The following is a 12,407-nucleotide window of genomic DNA, read 5'->3' as shown; positions in this document are numbered from 1 at the left end:
AGAATAAATACCGGAAAATGTTGCCCAATGGTACAGTTGTGCCACCAATGATGCTGTAAGTCTGCCCAATGGGGCGTAGTTAGTAGGGTTTATTGATCTTACATTCCTCAATTCAAACCTTTTCTGAGATCCATGACAGAAGCAAGGCTGGTGATGAAACCACAGCTTTCACAGCCTAAACTTTTTTGATTTGATTCATTATCACGTGTATTAGTTACAGTGAAAAATATTGTGTCTGTATGGGTCTCCTCCAGTTTCCTCCCACACTCCCAAGATGTGTGTGTTAGGTTGATTGACAGTGCTAAATTGACCCTTTGGGCTGGATTTTCCAGCTGTGCGCTCCCCAAGGCGGGAAATTCCTACCCAAGGTCAACGCGCCTTTGCACAGTCCGTCCTCGCCCGCTACGATTCCTACAGTGGGAAGGGTGGGAAATTCCATCCTTAGTGTCAGGGGGAATTAGCCGGGTAAATACATGGAGTCATGGGGGTATGGCTTAAGTGGGATTGTTGTCAGTGCAGACTCAATGGGCCGAATGGCCTCCTTGGGCACTGCCGAGATTCAATGGATTCTAAGCCCCCTCCTGCATTGACCCTGACATTCAGGTACTGAAGACCACAGGGAAGTTTATGCCTCTGGTTCCAAGCGCAGAAATGAGTCAGATCGATAAAAGAATATTCAAAAAAACATCCTTCAGTCACAAACACTACGTATCAAGAATTTTCTCATTGTGTTGGCGACTAGATAATTGAAATGTCGAAAGAATGGATAAAACGTCACTGAATCACGAAAAGCTGAACCCTTTCATTTTTTTTTTCCCATTTGTACTTCTATTTGGATCCATAAAATTCAAATTATTCCGAATATAGCCGGGAAAGGTACTTACTCGTTAGCTGCACGGAGAGTTAAACATGTAATTACTCTGTACAGCTTTCCATCCTATCGCACTTCACCAGCCAGGAACTGAATGTCATTTAATTGAAGAGATGAGGACTCAAGCCTACAATTGCTGTCTGCAATGCAAGCAGTTTGAACTGATGGGGAAGATCATTTTGAGCAAATGACTGGAGATCAGTTGATGAGAAACCATTACATCACACCAGTAAATTGCTCTGTCAGTTCTGATGCCAGAATCCAATATTCTGTACCGGATACTGTGACAGCAAGGTTCCCAGAAGCGTATATTTATTGGAGTATGGGGTCTTACTTCAGTGACTCAGAGAGGTCATTGAGAACTTAGAAATTCTTCCCTGACAACACTGGCTCTTCTTTGCTTGATGTGGAAGGTGGTTAGCACTGCTGCCTCATAGCGCCAGGGGCCTGGGTTCGATCCCCGGCTTGGGTGACCGACTGTGTGAAGTCTGCACGTTCTCCCCATGTCTGCATGGGTTTCCTCCCACAGTCTGGTTAGGTGCGTTGGCCGCGCTAAATTCTCTCTCCGTGTACCCGAGCAGGTGGCGACTAGGGGATTTTCACAGTAACTTCATTGCAGTGTTAACGTAAGCCGACTTGTGACAATAATAAATGAAATTTAGACGGTGGCCCATTCCAATGAGGGCAACCATATTTGAAATTTACAAATTTTAATTTCAAACAAACCTTGCTGCTGGAAAACAGTTGGTGGGTTTTAAATGTGCAAAGTGTCATTTACTACTGCCTTCACACACATTTGAAATGGAATATAAAATTCCATTCTCGTCATCCTTTCTATTTTACCTTGAACTCCCTCTGATTTTTTTTTTAACTCGCCTTTTGTGACCATTCTAGTGGATGAAATATACTGGGTAGTCAATGCAATGGCTCGGAATGCTTCAATTTTCTCTTTTAATTGTGTATTTTCACATTCCTGGCAGCCTTCACAGCGTGCTGCTGTTTCCCATGGAGTACTGAAATACCATGCTGACATCAGTTACTAATAGATTCCAGATTTAACTCACTGTAAGTTCAAATAAAAATCTGCTACGTTTTGACAGTGTATATGTAAATAATGTGATCAGCGAGACTTCTAACTTTGAGTAGTTTAAATTTATGACTTCTCCCGTGAATTTGGAGTATTTTTAGAGCCTCAATGAAGTTCTGAGATCACTAAGGTCTTGTTTGTACTGTGTATTTTTAGCAACTAGAAGCTGTGTTTGCCATCTTGTCTCATGCAGTTGAAGTATGTTGGAGTCACAGAATTTACAGTGCAGGAGGAGGGCATTTGGCCCATTGACCTGTGCTGACAATAATCCCACCCAGGTGCTGTCCTATCCCCATTACTCCACATATTTATCCCCCTGACATTCAGGGGCAAGTCTTCATGGCCATTCAACCTAACCTCGCACATCTTTGTATTGTGGGAAGATACTGGAGGAAACCCATGCAGATACAGGGATATCGGCAAACTCCATACAAGCAGTCACTCGAATTGGGAATCAAACTTGGGTCCCCGGAGCTGTGAGGCAGCAGGGCTAACCCACTGTGCCACTGCTCCTTGGATATTAGGGCCAAAACTGTCCAATGTCAGACCCCTGCCTCGCTATCAGCGAGAATGGAAAATTTGGCACTCAGTCAAATCTCCATTCACTACAGTAGGACCAGGGAATCCCAGCCACAGATGAGGTTGAAGAATTCCGGCCCAGTTTTTTGCGACAAGAGGTTAAATTTTTATTATTTTGTGAGCTTAAGAATATGATTTTCCAGCACTGTTCGCCGCAGGGCTGGAAAATCCTGCCCGAGGACAACGGACCTTTGCATAGTCTGTGTCCCGCCTGCTACCATTCCCAGGGTGGGTGGGAGGGATGGGAAAATTCCATCCTAAATGTCAAAAAGGGGAAGAGGAGACATTTTTATTCAATCAAAAATTTTCTTTCACATTTGAGCCATGATTAATAGTGAAAAGCCAAGTTTATTTTTAAAGCCAAACTTTAAAGTAAATAATGTCCCAAGCCCAGTAGCGCCTAAAATTTCTTGAAACCCCATTCTTTTTAAAACGTCGGGATACTATACAAGCATAAAAGACGTTGATAAGCAAACACTTGGACAGGAAGATTTTTAAACTATTTTTATTTTCTTATAAGGCACTGCTGAACTTTAGATCTCCACAATACGACGGAAGGAACCAACTGTAGGCACAATGGCGCCCCAGTCACTGTATCTCCTGTATTCTCCGGGTCTCATGAAGTACTGTCGGCCTCTGTAGTTGGGATGTTCATAGAAGATCCAGTAACCGTCCATCACATGGCAGGAGTGAATGTCATGGTAACGGAAACGATCGTAGACAGAGGGACAGTCATCCATGAATTCCATCATCTGTCCCCCAAAGTTAGGCCTCTCGTGAATCTTTATTTTGTATGAAGCCCCACTAGCCTGTGAGATAAAACATTTCATTTCTTATTCGGTTTCGATCAATGTTACCCACAGTTGCCGGAGTTCATTATCCCTGAAACAAACGTACCCTTTCAACACAAGGTGATCACCAAAAAGTAGCTCTCATCATTGAAGTAAGGGCAAATCGCCAGAGTTCACCTCCTCCACTGGATCCCTGCATCACCTTCTCCAGCCTCCAGCCATCAAGAAATGGCTGAAGGAGCTGGATCCTGCACTGGCAGTGAGCCCAAACAATATTTTGGCAATATTACTGAAGACTCGTGTTCCAGAACTTGCTTCACCCCTAGCTACCACCCTGGCATCTATCCAACAATGTGGAAAATTGCTCAGGTATTTTCTGTATACAATAAGCAGGACAAATCCAACCCAGTTAATTAGCGCCCCATCAGTCTACTCTCAGTCATCGGTAAAGTGATGGAAGGAGTTATCAACAACTCTGTCAGAGCGATACTTGATGACCAATAATCCCCTCAGTTTGGGTTCTGCCAGGGCCACTCAACTCTTGACCTTATTACACCATTGGCTCAAATATAGACAAAAGAATTGGATTCTAGAGGTGAGGTGAGAGTGACATTTGATCAAGTATGGTATCAAGAAATGTTAGCAAAAATAGAGGCCATGGAAATCATGTGGCAAACTCCCCGCTGGTTGGAATCATGCCTGGTACAAAGGAAGGTGGTTTGGTTGTTACATTCCAGGTTGTGACAATTCCTTAAAATGTTCTCCTTAATCTTCTTTCTGGTTTCTTTGCTAATTATCTTAAATCTGTGTCCTCTGCTTGCTGACCCATTCACATGCACTGAAAACAGTTTTTCATTCTTTAATCCATCAAGGGCAGCCTGGTGGTTAGCACTGCTGCTTCACTGTGCCAAGGACCCAGGTTCGATTCCAGCCTTGGGTGACTGTAGATTTGTACATTCTCCCTGTGTCTGTGTGGGTTCATGGAATAGAATCTCTACAGTGCAGAAGAGACCATTCGGCGCATCAAGTCTGCATAAACTCTTCGAAGGAGTACCTTACTCAGGTCATCTCCTCAGCTCTAATCTCACACATTTACTATGGCTAATCTAGGCATTCTTTAATCTAGGCATCTTGAGACACCTAAGGGCAATTTAACCTGCACATCTTTGGACTGTGGGAGGAAGCTGGAGCTCCCAGAGGAAACCCATGTAGACACGGCAGGAACATGCAAACTCCACACGGACAGTCACCCAAGGCTAGGATCGAACCCAGGTCTCTGGTGCTGTGAGGCAGCTGTGCTAACCACTCTGCCACCCTGCCTCCCCCCCCCACTCCTTTATTTGAGCTTTATTTGAAGTTTTATAAGGCAAATGACATTTTAGAAAATTAGACTACATTTCTCCTTGTTCCTCTGTTCATTAGAGTCTGCAAAGAGATCATGTGAAGTATGACGGTGTCTCTTGTGTTTTTTAGCATCATATGAGTGATGAGAAGTTAACAAACCTGTACATTTCTTACATATTACATAGATTAAAATTTAACCTTTGTCAGTATAGAAACTATATGAACAACAACTAAACATTATAAGAACATAAGAAATAGGAGCAGGAGTAGGCCATCTAGCCCTTCGAGCCTGCCCCGCCATTCAATAAGATCATGGCTGATCTGTCGTGGCTCAGTTCCACTTTCCCGCCCTCTCCCCATAACCCTTAATCCCCTCGCTTATCAAAAACCCATCAACCCGCGTCTTAAAAATATTTAGCGAGGTAGCCTCCACCACTTCAACGGGCAGAGAATTCCAGAGATTCACCACCCTTTGAGTGAAGAAGTTCCTCCTCAACTCCATTCTAAACCGCCCCCCCTTTATCTTGAGGCTGTGCCCCCTAGTCCTACTGTCCTTTCTGAGCAGGAAGAGCCTCTCCACCTCTATCCTATCCATCCCATTCATCATCTTATACGTCTCAATGAGATCTCCCCTCATTCTTCTAAACTCTAACGAGTACAAGCCTAGTTTATTCAGCCTCTCCTCATAGCTCAACCCCCTCAACTCCGGTATCAGCCTAGTAAACCTCCTCTGCACTCCCTCCAAGGCCAAAATATCTTTGCGCAGGTGCGGCGCCCAAAACTGCACACAGTACTCCAGCTGCGGCCTCACCAATGCCCTATACAGCTGCAGCAAGACCTCCCTGCTTTTATATTCAATCCCCCTCGCTATGAAGGCCAGCATCCCATTCACCTTCCTGACCACATGCTGCACCTTCACCTGTAAGGCTGGAAACTAATTGAAAATGATAATCGCATCAGGTCACTTACATAGCTATATGTGCGACATGACTTGATATTGTCATTGAATCCCATCCAGCGCTGGTAGTCAGGATATTCTCCCTCGGTCAGAACATACTGGTATCCCATGTAATTGGGTCTCTCGTACACCACCCACCAGTCACTCTCCACACGGATGGAGTTACAGCGACTAAAGTAAGGGGACAGGTCGGGACAGTCACTGCTGCACTCATAGTGCCGACCCTGGAAGTTCCTGTCCTCGTAAAAGATGACCTGCGGTGTTAGAAATAAGATAGCTAGTCTGGAGCATTATTAGTTTTAACAGAACAAGATATCACTGAACGGAAATAATTGTTACCTTAACCATTTTGATGACACTGCCAGTTGTGTGCCAGAGGTTGGAGATCATGGCTTTTTATAGATCCATCCTTTGTTATTTCATTGAAGAATTCCAAGTCAGCAGATTCTTCCGTGAAGTGTCTTGAACTGTCTGTTGGCAACGATTTGATTTATTGATGCATAAAGTACAGGCCACGTATGAGGCCTTTGTTCACTAGAAGTACCACGGCAAGTCACGAACCCACACCATATTTTTATATCTGAAAATAAAATACTGAGGATCCTTAAGCTTAGGTGTAATTAGAAGCCGTTTGTTTTACAAGATTAAATGAAGCATTCAAAACAGAACTCTTCCATCAAAGCAGAATATTTGGAATTTAAATGAATGCAAGGAATGTACAGTCACGACTTCTGGTAATATTACACAATGAATCAACTTGCAGCAACAAATGGAGTGTTTTATAGAATTAGTACAGATCCAGGCAATCTTCCTGAATGAGACTATCTTGCGGAGTAAGCTCCATACAAAGCCTCTGTCTACCTTATCTCACCTTACCCTTTCAACAAATGCATCTATGGCTTTGTTCCTCATGGTAAGAAATCTCACAACACTAGGTTAGAGTCCAACCAGTTAATTTGATAGTAATCCCACAAGCTTTCGGAAACAGTGTCGGACTTAAACCTGGTGTTGTGAGGCTTCTTACTGTGTTTACCCCAGTCCAACGCCGGCATCTCCACATCATTTCTTCCTCACGGACATATTTAGTTTCCTCCTTAGATGCATCGATCATAATCACCGCAAACTTTCCATTTGATCAAGAGTTCCACTGCATAAGTCAGGTTCTCCTGAATTGCTTACTGGATTTATTAGCCACTGTCTTGTATTGAAATAGGAGATCTTCTGACACAGTGAGTAGTGCACCTGCCTCTGAGCCAGAAGCAGGGGGCTGACGTTCCACCTCAGTACCTGATGGTCAAGAAAGGTGTATTCATAATGTGGCCAATAGGTTGAGTGTCAACCTGAAATATCCTTCCAAACACAGTAGCAGGAAGAATAAGGGAGACTCATGGTCAGCTACACAGAATGTGGCTGACATCTCTTTCCCCCTGCAAAACATAAGCCTCTGGCGACAAACTGCTCCTGGAATTATTAGCTCTGGAAATAGGCAAAAGTCTGCTTTACAGCACTATTAGGTATGGGAAGAGGATTGGATTGGCAATTGGAAGACAGTAGTTGGAATTATCATGGGAGTTCATTTTACAGGTTAGTCTAATGCCTTTTGATATTCTGAGGGATCGGAATTAGTTCCAATAAGCTTCGGCGATGTCTCATCCCAGGTGACTCCAACCTCCCTCTTAATTCATTATGTTTCCTCCTGCCTGAGTTCTCTCTCCAGATAAGCACTCTGGCCCATACTCAGGGCCACCCCCATCAATTTGCCATCTCATTTGACCCTGCTACTTCCACAGAGTTAAGGAGAAACCATTACCAATGTCGGTCAAATAGCTACCTAATTACAAAAATTGGTAGTCTGTAATTTGGCTGAAATAAGAGCAGGACGGGGTCTCGTGGAATCAGAGAATCCCTGCAGTGCAGAAGGAGGCCATTCTGCCCATTGGGTCTGCACCGACACTCCGATAACAATTCCACCCAGGCCCTATCCTCTTAACCCCATGTATTTACCCTGCTAATCCACCTAACCTACATATCTTTGGACAGTAAGGGGCAATTTAGCATGGCCACCTGCATCTTTGGACTACAGGAGGAAACAAGAGCATCCGAAGGAAACCCACACAGACACAGGGAGAATGTGCAAACTCCACACAGACAGCGACCTGAGGCTGGAATCGGACCAGGGTCCCTGGAGCTATGAGGCAGCAGTGCTAACCACTGTGCCACCGCGTCACCCCTCATGGACAAGATAAGCTTGGAGAGAGCTGGAGGGAAACAAGAGAAAGATATAAATGTGGCACTAGGAGAGGGCTTTGAAAGTTTGACCCAGTGGGACAGAGGGAGGGAAGAGAGTGACAGAAGCAGCTGGTAGATGGGCTTGCTATCTCATTTTCCACTTTTAAGACACTCCTTATAATATGAACCTTTGACCAAGCATTTGGACATCTGCCTCAGTATCTCCTTCTGTGACCTAGTGTTGTGTTCTGTGAAGCACCCTAAGGTGTTATATAGATAGATGCTGCTGTTCTGACATGTATTTAATTGCTAGTGAGTAACTTAATCCAACACTAAAACCTGGACTAATTTGCAGGTTATGGGGTGGCGCAGTGGCACAGTGGATAGCACTGCTGCCTCACGGCTCCAGTGATCTGGGTTCAATTCCCAGCTTGGGTCTGTGCAGAGTTTGCATGTTCTCCCCGTGTCTGCGTGGGTTTCCTCCGGGCGCTCCGGTTTCCTCCCACACTCCAAAGGTGTGCGGGTTAGGTTGATTGGCAATGATGAATTGCCCCTTTGTGTCCCGGGATGTGTAGGTTAGAGAGATTGGCGGAGTAAATGTGTGGGGAGATGGGGATAGGGCCTGGGTGGGATTGTTGTTGGTGCAGACTCGATGGGCCGAATGGCATTCATCTGCACTGTGGGGATTTTGTGTGCCAATCATTCATTGGTATAGTTTTTGCTTGGTGAGATACACAAATTCTGTAAAATCTCCAAGCACTACGTTATGTTGAGTTGAAAGCTTCGATAAAACAAGAGTTTGAAAACATTTTGAGACCTCATTTTGGAAAATATGCAGTGCACAGATGTTTGACAGACAAAGGACAAAAGAATACGCAGTGAAAAAAAAGGTGAAAATCCGCGTGACAGATTTTCCCAAAGAAAACATTTCAAAATCTGTTCTGAAAATTTTTGAAACAATCTTGTAAATAAGGTTGCCCACAAAGATTGTTTCCTGTTGGTCACATTTTTGTATCGAGATTTACCATTACAAATTGCTGGCCAAAATTTCCAAATCCAATTTTGCTGCAACTCTCCCAATGATATAGTTCCAGGAGATGGCCACTAGATGACTCTGTAGTTTAGTCTATTTATTAGTGTCACACGTAGGCTTACCTTAACACTGCAATGAAGTTACTGTGAAAATCCCCTAGTTGCCACACTCTGGCGCCTGTTCGGGTACACTGAAGGAGAATTTAGAACGGCCAATGCACCCAACCAGCACGTCTTTCAGGCTGTGGGAGAAAACCGGGGCACCCAAAGGAAACCCACGCAGACACAGGGAGAATGTGCAGACTCCACAAAGACAGTTACCCCAGGCTGAAATTGAACCTTGGCACTGTGAGGCCAGCCAAAATATGAGTTTCTAATGTTCCCAACACAGTTACCATCCTTTCATTTCAGTTAGGATCAAGGGGAGAATTCTCCTGTGCTGCCCACTACAAGAATCAGAGAGGATGGTGAGGGGGAGCAGGGGAATGTGGGGGAAGTGGACCATGCATAGGTCCAATGGCCGTGGGTGGGGTTCTCCGGTTTTGGGGCGAGCACAGGCGAAAGATCCCACCCCAAGTGTCAAAACACGCACAAGCTCAGATGCAAAATCTTTTCTTGTCAGCTTGGATTTTGTAGGGACCACGAATTGGGATTCAATTTGAATTGGAATTGGTTTTTGGACCAAGTAAGGAGATGGATTCATGACTGGTCTTGACCACTCTGCACCTTGGCTTTGTAACTTTAAGAATGAAGTAAAAACTAAAATCATTTTATATACCTATGAACTAACCGTGGACAATGCCACAGGCATCTCCATGGTGCGGCTTGAAAAAAGCTGGCAATTGCTCACTTAGTTATTCATTTAATTTTTTCATTAGATGTTGAAATATTCCCTGAGAGTTAACATATTTCACCATTGTCAACATGAAGTGTTGTTTTCGATGCTAGCTTTTAACTGTGCAGTGGTATAAAATTGGAATAATTCTCAGGGAAGCTATAAAATGATTTCCAGTCACACATTTTACACCCCGCTGCAATATCAAAATCCACCCCTCAGATTTTGGAATTGAAATCTTGAACTTGTTACGACGGATAGAGAAATAAATCACCAAACCAGCAGCATTGGGTGATTTTTTGCAATCATTAAATGATTGAATCAACGCTCAGCATAAAAAGGTTTGCTGTAAATTCTCATCAAAGTGAGTTTTGTGTTTTTTAATGTGTTTGAAATGTTCCATTAAAAAATTGCTTTTCCTTTATTTCGCCTTCTGTAGCTGTGAGTGAGACCTTAATTTGCAGATATGAGGGCAACACAGTGGTTAGCACTGCTTCCTTATGTCGCCAGGGACCCAGGTTCGATTCCCGGCTTGGGTCAATATCTGTGTGGAATTTGCATGTTCTCCCCGTGTCTGCGTGGGTTGCCTCCCAGTGTTCAGGTTTCTTCCCTCAGTGCAAAGATGCGCAGGTTAGATAAATTGGCCATGCTAAATTTCCCCTTAGTATCAGGGGATTAGCTAGGGTAAATGCCGTGGAGTTATGGGGGTAGGGCCTGGGTGGGATTGTTGTCGGTACAGACTTGATGGGCCGAATGGCTTCCTTCTACACCGTCTGGATTCTATCATTCTATGAATGATGATTAGAATTGGTTTAAGGCACCATGATGTGATCTTCATTATTCTAAGTCGTAAAATTGGTCCAAAACATTCGTCAAATAATAAAAGAAAAATTCAAACACATCAAGGATGTAAAAGGATTGCTGGCCCTATCCATGTGGCCCTTTCGCTGCTGCAACGCCCACCACCGCCCCCCCCCCACTCCCCAGCTCGCCCGCACCGGCCCCACTCCCCAGCTCGCCCATACCGCCACCACCCCCCCTCCCCCCGAACCACTGTGCGGTTATTTCATAGAATCCTACAGTGCAGCAGGAGGCCATTTGGCCCATCAAGTCTGCACCAACCATGGTCGCACCCAAGCCCTATCCCCATAACCCCATGCATTTACCCGAGCTGGTCTTCCTAACACTAATGGACAATTTGGCGTGGCCAACATGGGAGGCAATGGCCTAGTGGTATTATCACTCAACTATTAATCCAGAAATCCAGATAAAGTTCCAGGAACCTGGGTTCAAATCCTGCCATGGCAGCTGATGGCATTTGAATTCAATAAAAAAATCTGGAATTAAGAATCTTCTCCCCGTGTCTGTGTGGGTTTCCCCCGGGTGCTCTGCTTTCCTCCCATAGTCTGAAAGACGTGCTGGTTAGGGTGCATTGGCCATGCGAAATTCTCCCTCAGTGTACCCGGATTGGCGCCAGAGTGTAGTGACTAGGGGGTTTGCACAATAACTTCACTGTGGTGTTAATATAAGCCGAAATAAACTCAAAAATGTAACCTTTAACAGGCGGAGGCAGGGATTGTGAACAATACACTCCTAATGCCAAGAAGCAAAAAGGGGAATGGATTCCAGGAGAACCATCCTGTTTGCTTTTGATTCATGCCATGGAGTCCAGTGGAAATTTTAGATAGGAGTTTGGCTTAAAACTTTATCTGAAGGATCGTATCTCCAATGGTATAGCATTAATTGAACATGAGAACGTAAGAAATAGGAGCAGGAGTAGGCCATCTAGCCCTTCGAGCCTGCCCCGCCATTCAATAAGATCATGGCTGATCTGTCGCTGCTCAGTTCCACATTCCCGCCCTCTCCCCATAACCCTTAATCCCCTCTCTTATCAAAAACCCATCAACCCGCGTCTTAAAAATATTTAGCGAGGCAGCCTCCACCACTTCAACGGGCAGAGAATTCCAGAGATTCACCACCCTTTGAGTGAAGAAGTTCCTCCTCAACTCCGTTCTAAACCACCCCCCCTTTATCTTGAGGCTGTGCCCTCTAGTCCTGCTGTCCTTTCTGAGCGGGAAGAACCTCTCCACCTCTACCCTATCCATCCCTTTCATTATCTTATACGTCTCAATAAGATCCCCCCTCATTCTTCTAAACTCTAACGAGTACAAGCCCAGTCTATTCAGCCTCTCCTCATAGCTCAACCCCCTCAACTCCGGTATCAGCCTAGTAAACCTCCTCTGCACTCCCTCCAAGGCCAAAATATCCTTGCGTAAGTGCGGCGACCAAAACTGCACACAGTACTCCAGCTGCGGCCTCACCAATGCCCTATACAGCCGCAGCAAGACCTCCCTGCTTTTATATTCAATCCCCCTCGCTATGAAGGCCAGCATCCCATTCGCCTTCCTGACCACCTGCTGCACCTGCAGGCTGGGTTTTTGTGACCCATGCACAAGGACCCCCAGGTCCCTCTGCACCGTAGCATGCTGCAGCTTTTCGCCCTGTAAGTAGTAGTCCTTCCTGCTATTATTCCTACCAAAGTGGATAACCTCACACTTGCCAACATTGTATTCCATCTGCCAGGTCCTCGCCCACTCGCTCAGCCTATCTAGATCCCTCTGTAGACTTTCTACACCCTCCGCACAATTTGCTGTTCCACTTATCTTTGTGTCATCAGCAAA

At 44.9% G+C, this 12,407-nt stretch overlaps 1 protein-coding gene across 1 annotated transcript; it reads right to left on the bottom strand.

Moving 5' to 3' along the window:
- Positions 1 to 3,070: 3,070 nt before the first annotated feature.
- On the bottom strand, positions 3,071 to 5,978 carry LOC145349853 (gamma-crystallin S-1-like). The gene is made up of 3 exons (XM_080198444.1): positions 5,970 to 5,978; positions 5,642 to 5,884; positions 3,071 to 3,346 (listed from the first exon to the last, which is right to left on the bottom strand). The coding sequence occupies exons 1-3, from the start codon at positions 5,976 to 5,978 to the stop codon at positions 3,071 to 3,073; spliced, it is 528 nt and encodes a 175-aa protein (XP_080054570.1).
- Between the last annotated feature and the right edge of the window lie 6,429 nt (positions 5,979 to 12,407).

The sequence above is a fragment of the Carcharhinus amblyrhynchos genome, chromosome 11 (assembly GCF_965287045.1).
Source record: "Carcharhinus amblyrhynchos chromosome 11, sCarAmb.v2.hapA, whole genome shotgun sequence".
Lineage (NCBI taxonomy): Eukaryota > Metazoa > Chordata > Chondrichthyes > Carcharhiniformes > Carcharhinidae > Carcharhinus > Carcharhinus amblyrhynchos.
The sequence above is the reverse complement of the archived record's forward strand: the minus strand, read 5'-3'. Positions and strand labels throughout refer to the sequence as shown.